This window comes from Aulostomus chinensis, chromosome 19 (assembly GCF_037954235.1).
Source record: "Aulostomus chinensis isolate RoL2024-O1b breed Wild chromosome 19, RoL_Achi_v1.0, whole genome shotgun sequence".
In the NCBI taxonomy this organism is placed as follows: domain Eukaryota; kingdom Metazoa; phylum Chordata; class Actinopteri; order Syngnathiformes; family Aulostomidae; genus Aulostomus; species Aulostomus chinensis.
Window position 1 is genome coordinate 19,108,289 of NC_141338.1, and position 23,481 is coordinate 19,131,769.

Sequence of the window (23,481 nt, forward strand, 5' to 3'; positions counted from 1 at the left end):
CGACATTTTTACGTCTGCAAGCCCTTTGGCGACGCACGGTTCTCTGCTAACAGCTAACTGTTGGAACCGTGAGCGCTTACAGATCAGTGCTGATAGTGGCAGCCCTGCTATCAGTGTGTCAAAAGAGTCACACCTCTGCAAGGCACTTTGCAATTGAGGTGGCAAAGCTAAAAAACCCTAACGATCCGGTGGCAGTGAAATCTGATGTTTCCAGCTTTGCACAGGCATTTCTATCCTGGCGCATTCAATACTTCAGAATGGAATGACGGTAACACTTTACCAGCAAAGATGGAGGGTGCCGATTTGGCAAAATGCTGTGTAAAAAATACAACCAGCAGGCGAAAGGGAAGGCCCCATCTTTTTCCTCATGCAGGCTATTAGTGTACTTATTGAGGGAAGTGAATGACTCACATGGAGCGGTTTCTCTGGTACAAGAGGAAAAGGGAAAGTCACTCGCTCAAACCCTGACGAGTACCGAGTCTCCAAAGACAGCATGAAATTTGGTATTATGTTTGGACCCCCTCGAAAACGAGACGGTGCATCTCTAAGGGCTATCCTAATAAACTGAATTATTATCAAAATTGGATGTTTCATTTCATCCCAAAGGTCTCAGAGGGTTAAATGAGTGATTCCTGCCGCCTCTGCGGAGCTTCAGCATGAGTCACCATATTCTTCCAGAGTTTTGAGTATCTGAGAATGAATTTTAAAAGTTTTCACAATCAGCTCTGACTGCAGACGTCCATGTGGGATTTTGAAGAGGATACAGTTTCCAAAGAGCGTGAGGACGATGAAGTAGACAGAGGAGAACATGCCGCGTCTCACGCCTCCTTGAGACTCAATCCCATGATACATCACAGCGTTCCAGTCTTCACCAGTCAAAATCTGAGGAAGACAAGAGAGTCATGGGCGGGGATGGAGGGGGCCGTGACAAATCTCACACTGTCTCGAATTAAATAACTTTATGGAGCAAAGGGTTACGAGCATAGACTAATTGAGGGATTATCAGTGAGCTCATTAGGAGACATGAGGTACACAGACCAGTCATTTCCTCTAATTAAAATGAGTGATAACAATCTTTCTTCTCCCATGAAGTCAATATTCTCTCATTTATTCAGAATAAGCCAAGTGTGCCGCGTGCGTGCGTGCGTGCGTGCGTGCGTGTATTACCTGGAACACAGTGAGGATGGCGGCCGGGAAGGTATCAAAGTTTGTCGTTGGTGTCTCTTCCTCAAAGTTAAATCTATTGGAATCAGGATCAGAAACACGGCTTTAGAAAGACGACAACAAAGAGGAAAAGTGGCAGGAGGAGATGAATTTATATTGAAAATTGAAATGAAAACGAAGTTAAAATCCAAGTTTAAAAGCAAAGCGAAAGAGGCCTAAAGGTACCTCCAAATGTATGCAATCCAACTGTAAACACTGTTCCAGTATTATACAACAAAAAGAATTCCTAGATTTGAAAACGAAGAAAACATACTAATATATACACTTTATCCATTGCAATTCAACTTATGTAGTGTGCCCTCTCAGTTGCCCGTGTGGCGTTGTCTACACAGGACGCACAAAAAGAAAGAGTGAAGGACAGAGTGGCGGAGCGTTCATAAGCGATAAGAACTAACAACCACGATTACCCCGTGGCACGTCACTTCCGCTGAGCTCACAACGATCATGATAACCGACTGAAAGTGGAAGGTATTGAAAAAGTGGAACAATCAATCAGAGGAGGAGACCGTCTCAACAAATTATTACAAAGGGAAACATTTGGGATTTTCAACTTTGATGCCTGTATACATCTATTTTGATGAGGAGAGAGATTTCAGACCATTTCTATAATTATGTTAAAGTGGCTTGAAGATGAGCCCTGTCCTCCACTCCAGGATTAAAACATGTACAGCTTCTTTATGGGTTCGTCACAGCTTAGACACTTATTGACTCATTTGATTGTTTGCATGATAAAGGTGTGGCGCTTTGAAACTGTTACATTCTCTCAACGCTGCACAGTTTTGCGGCTATTTGAAAAGTCTACACGTTTTTCAGAAAAAAAATGATCGTTTATTTCTGTCATTGTACCTCCTGTCCTGCCTGGTGATTGGCTGTAGAAGTATTTTATGCTCGTGTTATGTGAGGACTGACTTGACTTGTCTTTACGCCCTGACGAAGACCGGCTGTGGTTGAAACCGGTCGGCGTTCAGAATATTTTATATCAACACGCCCTAACTCAATAAAGGCTTTTTAACAAAACTCCTGGGCTCGGTCGGAGTGCCTGAAGGAAGCTTTACGCCTCACTTATCTCTACGGAATCTCTCTACTTCAAGAGCACCTGACACCCAACTGGAGTCTACCACGTCTTCACTTGTGAGCACTCAGAAATATAATTTTTTTCCTGTGTTTGCTGAAATCAAAGTTTATTTCAAAGGAATCGCGTGTAGGCAACATTTGTACTTTTTCGAGAAACAGACTTAACTTTTGTTTGAACGAATTCGTGTTAATTTCGTCGAGATGAAAGGTGTTCGTCGGCGACCTCTTTTCCCATGGCTAAGACGAGACGATGACGAGACAGCACCAATGTTCTAATGATGTGTGGAACCAACACTTTAATCTAAACCATCTTCTTGGATCTGCCTCTCCAAAAACGTGCTCAACCCATTCCAGGAAGCAGGCTAACAGATCCATCCACGACAACTCCTAGCGCTGAGCTGTCTAGCAGGCGTCTACGGGGCTCAGCTCCCTGACGCAGGAGGGGACAAGCGTATGATATTTTTGTCTGGCTCTGGGGAAGATAGATGATAATCATGTTTAAAAAATGTGATGTTCCTTTAACAAAAGCTATTTTCACGCAACTTCTACAACGATCCTCTGAAGGTTGAAGTGTAACATTACATCCGAACTTGATGGATAAGGCAGCACCAACGAGCAAAACAAGATCCTGATCTAAATCAGTCTCTAATGTGAGCCTCTAATCTTAACGGGGAATCAGTGAACCACGAAGATTATTTTAATCTAAATCGGGGCATCTTTATTTGACCCTGACCAGGTTACAAACATGTCCTCAGGACATGATAGATTAAAGGCGTGAGAACGAGAAACACGTATTATATCTACAACAATTACAAAAAACTCCCCTGCTGTGTGGAGCCAGATTCAAAGGAGATGATGACACTATTCAGACATGAAAACCTGAAGCCTCCAGCACAGAATAGAGGTTGTGGTGGAGGCGGGGGTGCCATAGTGGTGTGGGAGGGGGGTGACGACTCAAACTGGGCAACAGTGAGCACTGTGATAGAGTCACATCCTCCCTCGAGACAGATAAATCAGGATACCAACAAAGAAGCGAAAACAATCTGACTTGGACCATATTTGCATTGTATAACATAAATGAATCAGCTTCAGTGTCACATGACATCACGTACTGCTGCCGGGCAGAAACCTTGTACGTCAAAGCCATTACCTTCCAGAAAATGAACTATGAATAATATCTGAAGGGTTTATTGAGCGTTTTACCTCGGAAAGCCAGACATAAGAGTCTTTCCACTGTTGACGTCCAGCCGTGCGCTGCTTCGTTTAAGGTGCAGGTGGTAAATTTACCAGCAATTGTTGCTATTTTGATTGGTCCAACATGAAATTGATGGGTGGAAAAGAAAATGATCCTTTTTGTAATATTTCCCTCATATATAGTGGAGCAGAATACTGTAATACTGTACTCTAGTAAAACCGAAGTACCTCTGAAGTGACTTCAGTAAACGTACTCATCAACCATAGTAACTTCCCAACCATTAGTTGCTAATGTAGAGTGGTCATAAGCAAAAATCACACTTTTTTTTTTCCAAAAACTGCTCCAAAGAGTGCTTTTACAGTTCCCAGGCTTGTTAAATGGTGTAATTTTGGCAATTATTAAAAAGATGATAAGACTGCCATTTCTCGAGAGGTGGCTCAGGATTCGGACTTGACCCTCCAACATCTCTGGAATGAACCGGAGCGCACATTACAAGCCAGGCCTGAGTGAATGAGCCTGACGCATTCTCTGAGAAGTCACTTGTAAGAACAAGTTGGACAAAAACAAAGTTGGCAGGTGGTTGTAGAAACTTCAGCAGGTCAGATCAACAAACTGACTCACAAGCTGAAGCCAGTTGGAAGAATGGCAGAAACAGTTTTTTTCTCCCTTTGCTTTTCTGATGTTGTAGCAGCGTCTACGCTAACACAGACAGTTGCCTCCGGTTGTCACCTAAACCACGCCCCTATCTCCTGAAATGACACACTGATTGGCCTGAACCAGGGTGGGTTTTTTATTAAGTGTTTTCCCGTGTGACCTTGTGGCGTGTAGATCTCATCAAAGCGGCTGCCTTGCTCAGTCACTGGTTAACATCACAACATGCTCTTGTGAGAGCAAATCTCCGCCTCCAGGATCCCACGAGAGTAGAAGCTGTTCTAGCGACAGACTGACACGGGTTTGGGATGCTCGGCGATCCCGTGCTTGCATAATACTCAATGTCCTGATATTTTTGACCACGAATTAAAAAACCCAGTAAGATCATGTGCTGGTCTGGCTCGCCTATGTCCTGTACTTGCATCACATGAGGGAGGGAAATGAGAGTGGGGTGGGGTGGGGGGAGGTGAAGGATGTAGGGAAGAGAATTGGAGGAAAGGGGGGAGGGGCAGCTAATTCAATCAGCTTTGCCTCCCTGTGGTATGTCATCATATTCTCTCTCCACATGTCCTTCTCTGTCTCATTACTGCATCCTCCATCACCCAGCCCCTCACTCCACCCATCAGTCATCCCGCCATCTCCATTTCACCTCCGCCTCCTCCTCCTCATCACTCCTTTCCTCCCTTACATGCATCCCTCCCTCTGGCCTCTCCTACTTCCTTGAGGATTAGAGGGTCCAGTGGAGGGTGCAGCGCCTGTGTGTGCCGACCTCTGTTCACGCTGATAATGGGGATTGGGAGCGTGCATCCACACGGCATCCACAGAGACTTCATTAAACCAAGCCTCAAAATATGAGTCATGTGAGGCCAACACCGCCCTCCCCCCAAAGGCTATTTAATCCTTCAGAATACAGCAGCAGGTCTACAAAAAATGGGGGGGGGGGTGACATAAATGTGGATACACCCAACATCCTGCAGCCTTATCAAGGAAAAAACAGGCTTTTATTGATATTTTTGGATTGGGCAGCGTATGTAGAGGAGTGCAGCACCTTCTCCGGGATCTCTGAGGCTTTTATGCCTCTGAGCTAACGTAACATGTTGACTTGAATTTCTACACATTTGCCACAAACGTCCACTAGGATTCCAGAATGAACTGAAAGCATTCGGGTGGTCCAAGATCAGGAGAGCAGATGGTGGAGGTATGAAGCTGCGATGCGCTACTTCTTGTTTGAAATCTTTCTGACCCAAAGGGGCTTAGTGGAGCAAATATATCATTGATAAACTGAGCAAATGACATTTTATTCGTCAAAAAGATCCCTTCGGCTTTACTGTGAGATCGCATCCTTTAAGTAACTGTAGAGAAATGGAAAATGCCATAGTTTCTGAGTGACAAATTAATTGACAAATGATGTCTGTACCTTTAAAGCCAAGGACCAGAGAAAAATCCCTGTTTTGTTGAGTAAAGGCTGCACGTGTCCTTTGAGCTTATCACAAACAGTCAGCGATGTCCTACGAGTCTCAGCAGGGAGATGGGCTGCTGCCTCAAGCTGTTTATCTTTCAATTCTCACAATTTTATCAGGAGACGTTCGGTGTTTTGAGAGCAGGAACATCATCTCTCGGGGGAAAAAATACATTCAGGATGTGACAGTTATTTCTTATTTTAATTGACAATCCATTGTTATTATTTCCTTTTTGTTTTAGGTTGAAAGTTGCTTTTTTAATTCCTATTTTAAGCATTAAACTACTGGACTAATTTGCCTGAGGAATGGGAGTGCTTTCTTTGGTTTGGGTATAATTCTGGATTTCAGGACACAAAATGAGTAAAAACTGTTCCAGATCATTTCAGGCTCCTGAACATGAATGTGGTTGTTATTTGCCGACAGTGTGATGATGTGCTTGACTGGCTGGAAGAACCACGGGAACGTCAGACTCATCTCACACTTGTCCATCAGCGGAGACTGATGCCATGCTAATGATGGCACGGACTGATATAAGGCCTGGCGCCATGGCAACAGCCTGCTGCTTCAAAGACACCCAGTGGTGGTGTGGTGTTTTTGATGGCCATCAGTAAAAGAGGAGAAGAGGAAGTTCGAACAGCGGATGGTGCCAGGATGGAACAACACACGAGTGGATGATTCAGCAGTGAAGCATCCTGCCGCAACGACACATCCCATGAGGAAAAGCCATCGTTATCATATCCTAGCTTGTTCCAAATTGTCTCAATTTTGGTTTTTTTGGGGGGGCGGGGGGGGGGGGGCGGGGGGTGGGATATGATTTCTAAAAATCACAATAGATATGAAAATGAATAACAAATTGTTTCTTAAGATTAAAACATTAAAATCACAATAAAATGGCAGTTGATTTAAAAATCAATTTACATTTGGCTCTTCAGGTAATCTGTTGAAAAGGAAAAGCTTCTGTATTCTTAGAGAAAATTGGGGTTTAACAAGTAAGCCAGGGTGGGATTTCTGTTGAACATCAAGTATCAGGACTTCTTTTTTTTTTTTTTTTGTTAATATCTTGCAACAAGTCAAGAGATGACACTGCGTCGGGAGCAGAAGCCAGAGTCTGAGAAGCCTCACCCAAATAACTGATTCTTCCACTCATTATTAGCCGACCGCACCTTAAGGGTGTGCATTAGGACATTACTCGCCGTAATGTCATGTGACGCAAGGTAAAATGGACATGAGAGAATGAACGCAGGAGGGAAGATGTATGAGCCTGAGTCAGGTGAGGCTGGATGCTTCACCTCTGATTAACAACAGCCAGCCGGGAGTCACGAGGAGCTCCTGCCATTAGAAACATGGAACGCTCACTGAGAATCATATCAAAGAGCCACAGTCGGTGCTGCTGCTCTGCCAGCTACCTGCTGCGTCAACACGTCTGTCAGCACAGCCACGGCGAGCCAGGGATCACACACCGGGAGAAGGGTCAGGTGGAGAAATGAATAGAGGAGAAGAGGAGCAGGTGTTTGTGTGTCAGAGTGTGTGTGTGTGTGTGTGTGTGTGTGTGTGTGTGTGTGTGTGTGTGTCAGTGTGTGTGTGAGTGGAGAGAGGCAGAAGGGGCAGGACAGAGATTACTCACTGTCCTCCAAAGAGCTGCATGCCCAGCAGAGCAAAGACCACGATGAAGAGGAAGAGGAGGAAGAGCAAACTGATGATGGACTTCATGGAATTGAGGAGGGAAACAACGAGGTTCCTCAGAGAGTTCCAATATCTGAGAGGACACAGAAAGAGCCAGAACATGAGTGACCAAACACAGGTGCTGTGCACTGTTCCATGCTAGTAGACGCTGTGTAACATGAACCCATCAGTTTGTTTACACTGCGCTTTTCATACAAGAGAGATGCCTCACGGAGACTGAGGACACGCGAGAATAAGAAATGGCAATGAGCAAACACCAGAGGAAGGATTATATCATTAGATAAAATGACAAAACAATGAATAAAAGCAATGAATTCAAACAAAATCACAGGGTACAAATTTGACTGAGTAGAAATTTAGAATAACTATCCTTTTTTTAACGATCTGCTTAGTCAGCAGGGCGACACTTAACACGGGGCGTCGGTGTGACGTTGTTATACGCGGTCATTTCACGGGTGGCTGACGTGGAGCGCTAATGGAGTGTGTCACTGTAAATTTGTCTTAACACACTTGAAAATTTGACCTTTAACGTAAAGTGAGTATCTTATTGGAATAAATGTCACTGAAACGTGTATTGTTGCTATTCAACGACGTCAAGGCTTAAGTAAGATTCAATGGAGCAAATGTCAGTAGATTCATAAAACTTAGTACCACTTTAGGTTCTCGCGACGTCATGTGACTTTGGTTAACTTGCAACATTCATTTTCAGTTTTGTCCCTCTAAGCTTGATTCAGCGGCTTATAAGTAAACAAAAATAATATAGAAATATCACATGATCGCCATGTCTTAATTGCTCGGATTCATTTTTCAGCAGCAGGTTGCCTGAATATGCTCCCCCCAGCAGAAGTTCTCTACAGCTGCTTGACATTCATGAAAACACATCAAGCTGTACAATGCACTGCATGTTCTCCTAAGGTTTTTAGGAGAATTTCTCAGTGGATGAACCGATAACAGATGATGTCTCTCTTCCAGGTATCAATATAAAAACATGACAATGGTACTGTAAAATACGGTGGACAATTGTTGGGCTGATTTATGATCAAGCGAGTTCTTCAGATTAATATAAATATATGCCTGTTAGCTAACCAGAATGAAAGAAAGCTCTTCCATCATGGGGGTCTGATGAGTTCCTTGTAGAGTTTTATTTGTGTGTTTGCAGGAATAAACTCACTTGGTGACTTTGAAGATCCGGAGAAGTCGCAGGGCTCTCAAAACACTGATGCCGAAGGACGCCCCCGGTTTTATCATGTCCCAGATCACCTCGAAAATACTGCCCACGATCACCTACGGACCAGAGCAGGGGGTCAAGTTGTCACCTGCTCTGTTTCATCTGCTGCGTCAATCTGAGTACATCGACCTCAACAGGAACTCACCCCAAAATCAAAGCAGTTAAAGGAGGAGTGGAAATAATTCCTCACTCCGAGGCCGTACATCTTCAGGGTCATCTCAGACAGAAACAAACCCAGGAACACAAACTCTGTCGTGTCTGAGGAATCAAACAAGAGGGGCTCATTCTACAGGCTCTCACCATCAACAAGTACATGGAAGTGTAGTGTGTGTGTGTGTGTGTGTGTGTGTGTGAGAGACTTACAGAGGGCTCTCGTGAGCCACTCGGGTTGATCATAGTGGACTATGGCCACACACAGAGTGTTGAGGCCCACCAGACACAGAACGATCCAGTAGAAGCTCTGAGCTTTCACCATACGCCGGATGAAGAATCGCACCCTCTTCTCCTTGCGATGGAAGTAAGATGAGCTGTCCATCTTACTGCTGCTCTTCACGCTGGCCCGACCAAACGGAGACCCGGGAGGAGCTGAAAGCAATCAAGGTGAGCGACCTAATCAGCATTCACTGACTCACCGTGCGTGCTGTTATTGTTCCTGCGTCCGTGATGAGCAACATGGCCACCATCGCTTTACAGGTTCATACAGGTGAACTCTGGTGTAATTTCAAGGAGACTATGGCAGTCAGGTTTATTAGCCATCAGCCAATCACGAATCACCTCCATCGCTGTCTACCTGCCATTCATTTAGCCAGCACTAAAACACCCAACAGCTTCTTTTTAAATATTTTAGCCTTTTAATATTTGCCTCGTATACTTTTCACATCATGGTGGCAGTATGATATATAAGTTCTATTTACTATTACTTATTTCGTTCAAACATCAAGTCCATTGCTGGCTTAGACTGTCCAAAAGCGGAGCGGCTGTTTAATTCCCTTTTGCTTCCTGCCACTGTGACCAAGTCCTTGGACATGGATAAGTATACAGTTCTGGATGAGGGTGGATCAGACTGAAATGGATTTGTTGTTGGCACACGTGGGTGGATGAGCCTGAACTCCCTCTTTCACATCCAAAACAAACTGTAAAAGCATGAACCTTCTCTTTCCACCACAGTTGTTTTCTTGTCTTTCTCTGTGTGGACAAATTCCTTTGTGTTAGGAAATCCTTAACTGGCACTGAAGCAAAAATGTCCAACATTGGGACCTTTCTCGGAGAATGAAATGACCTACACCGGAATTTACGGCGGTGGTCATACAGCACAGGCTTTTATCATTAGTCAATTGATTACTCGCCATTAGAATTATTAGAATGAAGGTTTGTTTTCCCCTGCATGAATTCAGAAAACGCTCGCAACCCTGGGAGCTACTGTACCCTGAGCCTACAGCTGGATAAAGAACACTTGGACTGCACATTTGAGAGTTTCTGAATGAACGTTTTGTATAATCATGCTGTTATAAATTGTTGTAGCGCTGTCTGAAAACAAATGGAGCTTCAGTGGCACCATTCGTTATTACATTATATTGTATGGGGGTGTGTGTGCGTTCCAGCCAGTCATATTGGTGTGTTTTAAACAGTGCCGTCCTTCCCTTTCAGATCAATACTGAAGCTGCTGCATACTGGTGTTTTATTTATTTCGTATTTCTGCTCTCTTTCTGCAGCAGTCACACCCAAGGCACAATTGCGCTACGCTGCTTCAAGAGATTTAGTGCAGCAATCTATTCCGCTACATCTGCTCACAAGTACTGAAAGATATTTGTGGCCAAGCCTGTGAACTGAAGAGAGGAACCGTTCTCACTGTAGGAACGATCACCTAAAATAATTTTACTCGCAGCTGCTCATTAAAAAAGATGCACTTAATGACTCCGTGTCATGCGGCAGAACTGCAGGCATGAAACAAATGAGATGACAGATAAATTGTGAATATGCAGTGCATCTATTCCCTTAACACTTAATTTCATGGAGGGGTAAAAAAAATAAAAAAATAAATTGTAATTTAAAAGTGAAGCAACAAAATGGTTCAATTATCATGCCAACCATTATTTCCAACCCACAGACAAGTAATTATATGTTGTGGCACTGTGAAGTCCATTAATATAAAAAATAAAGTCTATTTCTAATATGCTGCAGGTGATTCTCCTGCTATTTTCATTTAACACTAATTAGTACAGTTAATTATACTTCTTTTCCCTCAAGGTGATGTGCTTCCACGGCCAGGAGAGGGAGGCTTTAGATTCCCAGCTGCTCTGATGATGTGAGGAATATCTGACAGCCTGTCTCAGTGAGTCGAGGTGACGCCACGCACTCGTCTGATAAATGGACAGCGGACAGTATTTGTTCGAGAAGTCAGGCTTTTATGGTGGCTTTTATTGTGAAGGTCGACGCAGTGAACAAACAGCGTGTAAAAAGTGAAAGGAGATCTGCAGATTTTTGGGGGGTGAGGGGTCGGGTGTAGACGACCTCACACTCACCGACGGAGGAGATGTCCGCGAAGGGATCCTCCCCTTCCTCAGCACCGATCAGGTCGTTTTTACCTTTCTTGACTTTTCCCCGTTTCAGGACTGTAAAGATTCACAAAGACAAGAGGGAGAACATGAATCATAGATAAGACCTGAAAATATAATAATCTTAGCTTTATTATCTCTGTCCAATATGGCTTATGAACAAGCAGCGCTATAAAGAAGAATATGTTCTTTAATACCAACAATACATTAGAGACACGTAAGATGAACAAGCATTTTCAATCTCAGTGCAATATATACTGTATGCATGCATGTGTGTGTGTGTGTGTGTGTGTGTGTGTGTGTGTGTGTGTGTGTGTGTGTGTGTGTGTGTGGAAGGCAAACTGGAAGGGTGAGCTAATTGGAACCGCTGAGTAGTGGGTATCAATCATGTTTTTCATTTAGAGATTTTCTGCCTTCCTGCTTGACGCCAGCCTTGGAATGAAAAACTGTCGGGACGACACGACTGCGACGGTCATTCGGCCCCGCGCGTGTCATCAGAGAGGCGGGCTCGCTCCTGAGGTCTACATCCTTCTGCTTCTGCTCAAGAAGTCTGCAAAACTGTTGAGGAGTACTGAAAAACTCTTCTTATTAAATCATTTATGTCGCTCATAAAAAAACAACAACTTGTTTTAAACTCGTTTCAAGGCATTTCTAGGAATGAGACTCTTTGAAACAAGAGAAACTGTTGCACTGGGCACACGGTGGAAACACTCTGAGCTCATCTTGTTCCAGAAAGCAGAGTCACAGACAACTTTTTGCAGTAAAATATTTACGAAGGCAATTTTTAAGCTCAATATTCAGCTATTAACACTCCTACTTCACCGCTCGTACCTGCCTGTCATCTGACGAATGCTGGATGCCAATTCTTTGCTCCAGCAACTTTACTACAGCCACAGACTTAATCCGCCGTATGGAAGGCACTGTGAAATTAAGGCCACTCCGAGCCATCACGTGTGTCCGTCTACTGGTAAATACGGCTCTGCCTGTGTGTGTTTAGGGAATGAGGTGCAGTGAGTTTGCTTTCATAAATCCCATCAGACTAATTAACCCCTCCTCATACCAGGCCACGTGGGCTGAGAGTGCAAGAGAGAGCGAGAGAGAGAGAGACAGAGAGAGAGAGACAGACAGACAGACAGACAGACAGACAGACAGACGGATCTTTTGGACTGTTTAATTTCATCCAAACCAAAATTGCAGGTGTGGAACCTGGGGAAAATGTGGGGAAAATACAGCAGTGTGTGTTTGTGTGCGCGTTGCATCTCTCGTAGCAGTGTCTGCTGCAGCCCTGTCTTTCTCTGATGGTGCTGTGATTGCAGTGATCAATAACAGAGTGTTTCTTTTCAGATCATTCTGAACTGCAGCTCCAAAGTGTGTAAGAAGCGTATGTTGCCCTCGATCGTTCAGAGAGAGAATGACAGGAAGAGCACAGAGAGCCCATCATCTAATGTTCTGAATAAGTACACGAGCTGTTTTCTTCACAGCCGACATCTATAGACAACGAAACTGCAATGGAATGTGTTACTGGTGAGATTTCACTTGATTATTTTCACTGCTGAGAAACCTGCGCTTCTCACATTGACGCTGCTCAGTGAAATTCATAGGCAGCAGGTGGAGTGAAACATCCGTGCGGGTGCGGATGGGTGTCATATATATTTGAAAAATAATTCCTCTGGGTGGGTGGATACATTTTGTGTACAGCCTACAAGAATATTCGGACAGCACTGGAGCTGATCCACACACCACGAGCAGGAATGGACCAAGAGAAAAGGAAGGCAGCTTGAAGCTTGGGTAGTAATGTCCTAATAAGAATCAGAATAAAATTATGGTAGTAACGGAGTTTAAAACATGCTGACGTCAGACACAAGCCACTCCAGAGACCGATCAGTGTCCAGTATAGGAAGATGTAAACGATGAGGCGACATAAGAGCGTCACCTTAAGTTCTTTGATGCGCTCGTATAATCGACCAAATCACACGTAGACGCCGTAACGGCGGTGAGCAGCACGTGAGCTTTGTTGTGGACCCTCAGGTGTGAAAACCTCATACGTGGCTGAACGTTCACTGGGAGCTGCTGGCTCAGGCTCAAGCTGTATGTGGCACGGCATCGGGTCAGCGCGCAGCAGCTCACAGTGACGCTAAGTTGCAGCCTGACCTCATTATCAAAACATCTAGAATTCATATAATAGGGACCTATCAGGAGGACAAGTTTATGACACATGTATTTTACATTCCACTGAACCTTCAAGGAACACTTGTGCTGCTGGACAATAATCAGTACAAAGTTCCACTGTTCCACTCAGAATCAAAATAATCAAAGATCAAAAATCCAATAAGACTGAAGATTTTGGAATAATTTATGCAGATAACACTGGTGTTATAAGTCCAAAAACTATCAAAAGAAGTGAAGTGATGGCGTTCATCTCTCTGAGGCGGTTTTCTATTAGCCTCCTGTGGTGTTGGACCTCCGTACCTGGAAGGTTCTGTTTCCTCTTGTACCACGCACCGTCCAGCGGGGACTTCTCCTCTGCGATCTCATCCTCCTCCTCCAGCAACACCTCCTCTGCAGAGAGAGAGAAATACAAGATGAACTTGTTCATCAACACAACAGATGCAAGTAAACACCAGAGTGGAGTCTAACCTGCTTTGCAGATCCATTCCAGGTATCCGGTGAGTTCTCTCTCGATCTGCTGCTGTCTCCGGAGCTTCAGGAACTCTTGCCTCTTCTCCACACGTTCTCTCTCTTTGGCAAATTCTCTGTTGAAACATAAACAGGGTCAGTTTTTCTGTTGGCAGAGAGAATTAACAGTCTTAACACCAGATACCCGTTTCCATGCCTCCCTTTGCTCTGAACTTATACATTTAACTACTGTATGTTGCATCAGGGCACGGATGAAGCCGCAGTTCAAGCAGGAGGATGAGCCGTGGATTGGAGACGACAGCTGGACAGCTGTTGAGGGTGCGAGGGAGGAAAGAGGCCTTTGGCACAGCCGGAGATGTGTGCTTATTAGATATTTATCGGACGAAGCACACGTCTCTCCTCGATGAATGTAGTTCATGAAAGGAATAGATGGACATTTTAAAAAATTAAGCTGCATAATGAACTATTTACTATTCACAGTTGTTAAATCTGTGTTAGAAAGGAACGAGCAGAAATAAGAAGTTGTATTTCTATGAGAGTTTATGTGTTGAACCAACGAGTTGCGTAGTGGGTGGAGCTATTCTGAGCGCTCCCCACTCATTCTGCCCAAAGAAAATGTGATACGACTCATTTGGAGCTCTTCTACCGCTCACACCAGCAAGAAACCTTCTCTGGGAAAGAAGATTCCCAGGGCTGCTGTGTAGATTTTTGATTTGTTCGGAATATCTTTTTAGTGAACCTTTCATTTAACTTGATATTCCACAAATCTATTCAGAGGTCATTTTCACAAGTTTTATTGTTGTGCATCAATCCAGCCAATGGAGTTAAAGGCCAAGAGTGTGATAATCAAATATGGAGAACAGCATTCTAAACAGTTTAAGCCCATACGGTATAGAGACTAAAAAATCATAATACTGTATATGTTTTGCAAAGCTGGAAAAAAAAACAACTACATAAATAAACCAAAAAAATAAAATCTGAATCATAATAAAAAAAATACATTGTTTGGTTTTAAATTTTGCAACTTTGGGGTTACTTTTTATTTTCAACTGCAACAATGTTGCATCTTTATTAACTGCCGCTCTGCTCTGTGTCCATGACTGCTGCTTCTCCGTGGCATCGGCAGCCAAGGCTCCTGACTGAAATACGCTCATCGTCCATCCTCCTCAGAGCCTGACGACACGACAGATACCCTCGTCTCCTCTGTGCTGCATTAGGGAGATGAGACCTCCAGAGACCAGCTGACTGCTCGTTAGCACAATGACTGGTAATGGGAGGGGAGGAGTTAGCCTTCCTAGTAAAAGAATCAAAGGATGAGGATTACTTCTGGACGAAACTAAATTCTGGACCTGAATTATCTGATGACTTTTGACGCTGGTATGCTAACATTTCCCACGACTGATGCGCAAGTCTGTCCACAGGTAGAAATGTGGAGCGAGCAGTGTCAGGACAACTCTCTAGAACATACACGATTCAGGCGGGTGGGTAAAAAAACAACGATGAAAGCAGTACGTGGGTGCGCACGCGTGGGTGTGTGTGTACTGTATGTAACAAGTAACGAGGAGGAGAAGACAGAGTTGATGTCTTTAATGAATAAAAACACATCGTCCGCAATAAACTGCCTGTTTATTTAGCATCCTGCCACACCTGTGGGCGTGACCACAGCAGCAGGATGAACACCGTAGCCAGCGCTCAGTCAGACGCAGTCCTCCTGACAAGTGTCATACTTTAATAAAGCATGAATAAATTCATATTAAATGAGGCATGAATTTGGTCATTAGTGGGTTGGGATTTCACCATTAATTAGCTTCTTTTTGAGGAAGGTGTGGTCGATCAGCGACATCTACAGAGGGGTATCTATCTTCCTCTCTGGTTCTGGAAAGAAAACATTGAAATACTAAAAAAACCTGGGACTGGTGATTCCTTTGCAACACTCACCAACGTGGTGAGGAAGAAATTGGTCGACTCAGATGAGCTGGAACAGGTAAATGAGTACACAGCCAAGGAGCTGGTGGTTGAACATGGTGTGGCCCTTCGTCAAAGCTTCCCCAGCAGATGATGAACCATGGATTTAGGATCGAACGTGAGTATTTCTTTGTGACAGCGCTAGTAAAAAGTCTCTGCTGAAAACGTAGCAGGCGCCATCACATGATGACATCGTGCCGTCTGACAGATTTCTGCAAGATTTTATTAGACTCATCTCACACTCTGTGACATGCAATGAACTTGTGAGATTGCTGTGATCACGCAGTGTGTTACGGCCGCCGTAAAAATAGACGTACTAGAGGGACGGCTGGTGTACCTGCGATACTGAAGAGTCTATACTGGTCCACGTTGTCTCACACCCAACAATGCCATTACCTACAGTAACCCTACTAGGACTGCAGAGGAACACCAAGCTTCTTTCACTGGTGGGACTGAATCTGTGTCCAATGAGCTGAGCTAAAAGAGATTCCACATGAAGCCCCAAACACAGAAGTGATGCTGAAAATGTTTCATTATTTTTGGAAATAATTATTTCTCTAAAATGAGAGAAAAAAAAGAAGAAAAAAAAAGCATATTCATTTGGTTGCTGGAGTGCAAATTTTTGGTGAGACAAAGCAAGTGAGAAAAGGCTCCTGGTGACCTCGGGCCTCAGGGGACGGACAGTTGCTGGATCAGAGGAGCAGGATGATTAAAGCCACACAGCAAAGCAGAAAACTGGCACCAGCAATGAGGGATCAGCCCTACAACCTCCATTTTGTCAAAAATGATTCACACAGTGGCTCAAAACCAGGTTTAAGGTCTTGTTTTAAAGCTCACACTGACTTAGATTCCATGTATATGCACATGTAAATGACAAAATATCCGACCCAAACTATTTCAATGAGAATGCAGGATTGAAAATTTTAGAAACGCAATAAATTTACCTGGCACAACAACAAAAACACTTTGTTTTGCTTCACTTATCACTATGTGTTTCACTTCAAGATGAACTGTGTACTGGGAAGTGTACTTCCTGAATTTGTGGTCACATGACCCGCATCTGCTGCTGGTCAGTTATAGAGGGGGTGGCTCAATTTAGCCACTGATTTGCCAGACCACCCCAGCCTCATTGCTGGAAATGACCAGTTTCATCATCAGCCTTGATTACACGGTAACGTGGTTTTATTGAGGTTGTGAGATGACTCACCCTGATAAGACACCCAGCACCAGGTTGAGCATGAAGAAGGAGCCTATGATGATGAGCGGGATGAAGTAGAGCCAGTTCCAGTTGTTTCCTGCCACATCGTTTGTCTGGACACACAAACACAAACGCACAGACACTAAATCAATACAGATACTACGGAGTTTGCATACAACACACTCAAAAAAGAGCCCCCTGTCACATCACTTGTGGCTGCTTGAAGACTAATGATTCCCTTTCGAGCTAACAAATGTACCTCTAATCTACCTGTAGGTGTGAAACTGTTGTGAAGTTCCTATATTTAACATTGAGAGAAACCCTGTGAGGAAACGGCTGTTGTAGAGCAGTGAGTCAATGAATGCAAATTACTAACCAAGGTCACCAAAACAAAACAAAAAAAACCAAGTCCATTGCATTAATTTCATTTTCTTGACCTTTTAAATAATTTGTAAATGTTGTCATCTAAGGTTTCAAGTAAAGTTAGAAAAGCTGATTTCCTACCAAGCAGTGGCTGAACAGCAACAACAATAAGGACCTTTCAAACGTGCTCAGCGGCGAGCACGAGTGTTGTTTTGTCCGTGCAGCGAGTTGCACTTTTAACTCTGACAATTTACTTTGTCGGTGAAATGACCTCAACTCTCAATTTGAAAAGAGCAAGTAAGCTCTGCAAGATCAAACCAGCATACGATGAATTCAGCCAGTATCCCACCAGACGTCTCATCAAACACGTGACAGGCATTCGTTCTTCCAAATCATCAATGCGCGCGCGCACGCGCACACACACACACACACACACACACACACACACACACACACACACACACACACACACACACACACAGATACCGTATAGGTGTACAGCTAACTGTTGCCGTATGTGGCTCTTTTATTTGACCTCTGAATGAGCTAAATCTTTTTTTTCTGCAGAAAAAACACTGACATTGCAGCAAGGAAGGCAAAGGAAAGTGGACACGCGAGTAGAAACTGAACACGAGATTAAAAAAACCCATTAATATGCTTGTGTACGACCGCCTCCATTCTTCTCGCACGGTGCAGTGCGGGTGGCGTAGGTGGAGAGAGCTGGCAGCGCAGAGTTCGTAGAAGCCACGAATTAAAAAAAAAACAGCAACAAAAAAAACAAAAACATGCTGATCGAAGCTTCCGTTGACTTCATCACATCAAATACAATAGGTTAGTGGTCAACGTGAGGAAAATACTGTGAATTTAGCTGCTAAACAGACAAGCATTTGACAACTTTATAAGCTAATTATGTGAAATATGTGGTCTTTCAGTGAAAAACAGTATCAGTCAGAACTGTGGTTGAGGAAGGAGGCCGCGGACACACTGTGGCATCAGTAAGACTGAGAGTGGTGGACAATTTTTAATGAAATATAAAGTATACAGAAGCTCAACTCAGTAGAAGATACTCACTAAAGGCTGGGAGCAAAACAAGCAGGAAACAAAAGAGAAGAAACAACATCCGAAATGAGAACTGAACCAAGGTACAAACTCCGCTAAAGACACAAGAAGAAAGAAGAGGGAAACACAAAGACCTGACTAGCTGAGTTACCAGGAGCAGACTTGTGAGTGATCAAGACTCATGACCTGACAAGACACAGGCGCTTCACTTTGAAAAGGCGGGAAACAGACAATGACAGGAAGTAACAAAAGAACGAGGGGAAGTACATTTCAAAATAAAACAGGAGCTAGAGAAAAAACTAGGTACAAATAATTCTAAAAAAAAAAAGCTCTCACTAAAGACTCACAAAGCGTAAATAAGTAAAAAGAAAAATCAAAGACCAAATTGAAAACTTCTCAATGTAAACTACGACACTTTTTTCCAGGCAGCACCGTTGCCTCTCATTATCTTGCTCAAGGACACTTGGACATGGTCACCAGGGATTGCTAGACGGCCGCTCCACCTCTGAGCCATGCTGCCCCTGACACTGCTGCAGCAGTGTTGTAGATTTATAATAGTCAGACAAGAGGATGCAGATACACTGACGCCAAAGAGAAGCAAACTACTGAGGTGGATGAGCTACACGGTCGGCGTACTTGTACATGTCCTCTGGAAATTCCCTCCATGCAGATGCAGTTTTTTTCCTCTCTACTATAACACAAACTTTTTGCTGGGTCATACAAAAATCTGTAATAATTCTTTTGAAGTAGCTGCAGCTCTGCTTCCTAATCCATCATATATAAATCAAATAAAATACAATAATACTAATAATTACATTTTATATGACATTAAACATGGAGGAGTACATCACCCACTTTATGCATGACATGTATTGTTGGTTTGTGCAGCAGTGGGATCTGATACTCAGAGAGACAGAGAAAAGTTCAACAAACCCCTAGGGTGCCTTTTTCTAGTTTATGATACTAGTGAAGGCCAGAGCAACAGCAGGTCAGAAATTCATTCATGTGGCTTCCTCGGGGTTATGGAAGTCACCACCCTTCATGTCTGTGCGCACCCCCACACAACTGCAAGTGGGCGGGGGGAAAGACCTGAGGGCTGATGGTCTATGTGAAGCACAGTGACATTTTACAGACACCATTGTCACAGCGATGCCACACGCTGGCTGCAATTGTGATGTGAGGTTCAGGGCAGCTGAATCAGCAGGCACACATTGATATTTTACACCCGACCATGAAAAATGAGCACACTCCAAAATACAGTAGCACAGGCTCCATCTCTGCTGTCACAGGCAGCCCACATAACAAAATAAATGACTGGCACTCTTCCTGCATGTCATCCCATCACTTCTCTCTCTTCCTCTTCCTCACAGAAAATATGTAAAGTGACTGGATCAGGAGAATTTGAGAGAAGAAAATGAACCTGAAACTGAAAATCAGCACAGAGACCCAGGAGACAGGATTAGATTGCCATCAGGTAGGACAACAGAAGAATTTGTATTCATCCTCCACAGATACAGTTTTTCTGCTCACTATGCAAACTAACCTGCCCATGTTTCACGTGCAGCAAATCCAAACATCAGTTCCAAACCATGCATCCCCAAATCCAATACCAACAAGCCAACAAATACAAGCTGCTTGTGTTTTTTTGTTTGTTTGCTTGCTTTTTTACAGATAAAGTCATTGTCTTATTGACTCTGACCTGCCAGTGGGGCTATTGACCAACCGGTGTGTGGCTACTAACCTGCCAGTGTAGCTACTGGCCTGCTCATGTGGCTACTGACCAGCCAGTGTAGCAGCTGACCGGCCAGTGTAGCTACTGGCCTGCTCATGTGGCTACTGACCAGCCAGTGTAGCAACTGACCGGCCAGTGTAGCTTCTGACCTACCAGTGTAGCTACTGTTCTGCTAGTATGGCTACTGACCTACCAGTGTAGCTACTGGTCTGCTCGTGTGGCTACTGACCAGCCAGTGTAGCAACTGACCGGCCAGTGTAGCTTCTGACCTACCAGTGTAGCTACTGTTCTGCTAGTATGGCTACTGACCTACCAGTGTAGCTACTGACCGGCCAGTGTAACTGCTGGTCTGCTAGTGTGGCTACTGACCTACCAGTGTAGCTACTGACCACCCAGTGTAGCTACTGGCCAGCTAGTGTGGCTACTGACCGGCCAGTGTTGCTACTGACCTACCGGTGTGGTACTAAATATCACTGAATTAAACCATTGAAGTTTGTATTTTGTGCATCCACAAAGACAGGATGTTAAATAATGTTCTTTGTTTCTTGTTTCTGTGGTGCTGGCACGTAATTTTAGCAGATCCACCACCATATGATGTACGGTAGTAAAATGACGGGATGCCTCTTTGCCCGTGCCTACAAAGGTTCTGTGAATGAGACGTTTGGCTAATTTTGTCTTCTTTGGCCAACCTCATCCTGATTGAGGGTCTAAGGACAGATGATGTTACATTTTGTTCATTGAAAATCCCCTCAAGGACAACTCTGATTTGTATTTTGGGATTTATAGATGAAATGTGATTGATTGATTGAATATGCTGCAATTATGCGACTGCAGTAGCAGCAGCTATTGCCCTCTGAGCAAACCTGGATGTCTGCTGGAGAGGACAAAGTGAAGTGGAAATGTACCCTACTGTGTGTGTGGTGGGAAGACTTTTTTCTCCTGTTGACATGACCTTCTCCAGCTGACTGCTCAAGCAGACAAGCTGAGTTCACTTGAGTTTGTGCAAATGTTGTTTTCTTTGTGGGGGAAGTAAAAGAGATGCTTGTTTTTCCTGATTCAAATGGTGGAATAAGCTACACGTAATGGTTTTTAACTACTTTTGAGGATATTTGGGTCTCATTGTTTGTGGGACATTTTTCAAAAAGCACAAACAAACTTCAAAAAATGAAAAATAATACATTTTTAAAGATCCAGTACATTGAAAAGCATGTTTTTTTCAGTCTAATTGCAAGTTTAACAGAGATATTTTGGTATAAAATTAACCAACACGTTAGAACCGTTGTTGTGAAGATGATGACTAAAGTCCTCTCAAATCTGGTCCACATAAGATTACAAAATCATGCCAGAGAAGAGAAGAGAAGAGAAGAGAAGAGAAGAGAAGGGAGGAGAAGGGAGGAGAAGAGAAGAGAAGAGAAGAGAAGAGAAGAGAAGAGAAGAGAAGAGAAGAGAAGAGAAGAGAAGAGAAGAAACCCCTGGGCATCATGGAAGGACAAACATCACTTCAATTTGTCATGTCATTTCTGAACAGAGGGTGTGATCTGGTATTCTATATTATAAACAGCCTCTGGCACACACATCTGTGCGTCCAGCTACATTTAATTCACATATTTTGGCGTGTGTGTGTGCGTGTGCGTATATTGCGTACTTGTGCAGACTCCTTGCCAAGCATGAGCTGATCTTCAAATATGCAGATTTTCCCCATTCACTAGAGATTTTAATTTTTTTTTATTACCCATGATTAGAGACAGAAAAACCCCAGAATATCATATTTTAAAGAATAATGTCTGTGATGATAAAATGGGCAATATTAGTTTGAAGTGACAGCCCCCACAACCCTGCCTCATTTTCCTCGTCAGATAAGTTTGCATGCATCTATGTATTTAGGCTTCATCCTGCCTTTAAGTGTGCTGGGTATGGTGTCGTGCAAGGAGATTAAACTGCGCTGTGAGAACAGCAGGACGGCAGATACAGGGCATATGGCAATCAAGGCCACTGGCTATACTCATGTAGTTCATTAGAAAACTGCTGATGCACTATGTTGCCTTTAGCAAGGTACATCTCATGACCACAAATGTTGTTTTAAGCATAATATGTGTAGAGAAGAAAACAAATCCTGTGAGTCAAGCAAACTCATGAGTACGGCAGGCGGGCGTCACATGTACAAAGGCACATGCGACGCTCGCTGGTAGTCAAAGATTTGAAAATGTTTCATACGTTGGTCTAAAAATGAAGCGTGATCGATTGATGGTGCATCCCTGTCTTGATGCAACATAAAGCTTCAGCAACTTTGTCTCAGATCCAGGTCCAAAATCGAAAGTGAAGAGATTTGTCTTGCTATTTGGAGATCATATTATTCAGACAGTAAACTGTGTCTACGTGGACTCCAAAAGGCTGTTCATGCACATGTATGTGCTTAACATGGACTTCTTTTCACATGTATGGAATACTTACCTGTCGTGTTTTGTCCACATGAACGATGGTATATTGTTTTGCATACGAGGGAATTCACGTGCTCTTAAGAAAACACCCCAGAAAATACCTTTGCATTAAAAAAGTTAAAATGGAAAAAGTCCTGCTCCGATCAACGCTCAGATATTTATTGCATCCATCTGCAACCTCTGATGCGACAGCCGGTCATTTTTTGTTGTTGTTGTTTTTTGTTTTTCTTTTAGAAGAAATTAATCGGACAGCAGCAAATAAGTTCAGCTTGATTGTAACATCAAAAATCTGTGCAGCAAAAATGCTTTATAGGTTAGTTGTTTCCCAAGTGAGCTACTGGAAGAGGCAGATAATTAAATTAGCAAATGGCAAGTCAACTGAAAAAATCATCCAAAAAAAGGAATAAAACACAATAAAACGGATCTGCTGATCGCCAACATATTCGTCCCAACGCTACTTGAAACCTACAGTTCAGCGTTGCCCCTCGACTGTTGTTGATTTTTAAAATGACTTCGCACTGAGCTCAGCGAGTTCCACTGAATATGAGTTTTATGTGATTCCACCTCTGTAATTCCCATGAGTCATTGCTGGCTGACAGCTCTGAGTGATCAGCGAGGAAAAAGCAAAAGCTGCCAAATAATTCGGAGTCATACATCATGCAGTTGCAGTGTGACAGTGCACGCCCACTCTCGGCTTAGGAAGCGGACATTGCACGCACGCCCACACGCGCACACGCCCACACACACACATGCATATGCGAACACATTTTTTTTCCTGGTGGTAAGGAGAGCCTGCTGAGATGAAGACAGCCTCTCTGCATCAGTTCTACAGCTCCTGAGTGTCTCAAAAGCTCCAGTGGCAAAAGAGCAAAAGGTCTTCTGAGACGCTCGAGGAGGACGAAAATGTCGGAACATTTTTCTCCTTTAATTGAATGTGAAGCTCTTATCACCTCTCTTTTTTTCCTCTCGGTGGTGAAGTAATTTGCTGCGGGCTAATTTTAGTTATATTTAATTAGGTA

At 43.6% G+C, this 23,481-nt stretch overlaps 1 protein-coding gene across 2 annotated transcripts in view; it reads right to left on the minus strand.

Annotated features, from left to right (window-relative positions):
- cacna1bb (calcium channel, voltage-dependent, N type, alpha 1B subunit, b) overlaps positions 1 to 23,481 on the minus strand; it is a 180,405-nt gene that overhangs the window by 64,586 nt on the left and 92,338 nt on the right. For both annotated transcript variants that reach the window (XM_086186888.1, XM_086186887.1), the window contains exons 9-18: positions 16,880 to 16,983; positions 13,708 to 13,823; positions 13,540 to 13,629; positions 11,038 to 11,127; positions 8,879 to 9,100; positions 8,661 to 8,773; positions 8,459 to 8,571; positions 7,229 to 7,360; positions 1,168 to 1,240; positions 765 to 882 (exon numbers count right to left, since the gene is read on the minus strand). In XM_086186888.1, the coding sequence (XP_086043014.1) occupies positions 765 to 882; positions 1,168 to 1,240; positions 7,229 to 7,360; positions 8,459 to 8,571; positions 8,661 to 8,773; positions 8,879 to 9,100; positions 11,038 to 11,127; positions 13,540 to 13,629; positions 13,708 to 13,823; positions 16,880 to 16,983 (1,171 nt within the window). The remainder of the gene's footprint in view (positions 1 to 764; positions 883 to 1,167; positions 1,241 to 7,228; positions 7,361 to 8,458; positions 8,572 to 8,660; positions 8,774 to 8,878; positions 9,101 to 11,037; positions 11,128 to 13,539; positions 13,630 to 13,707; positions 13,824 to 16,879; positions 16,984 to 23,481) is intronic.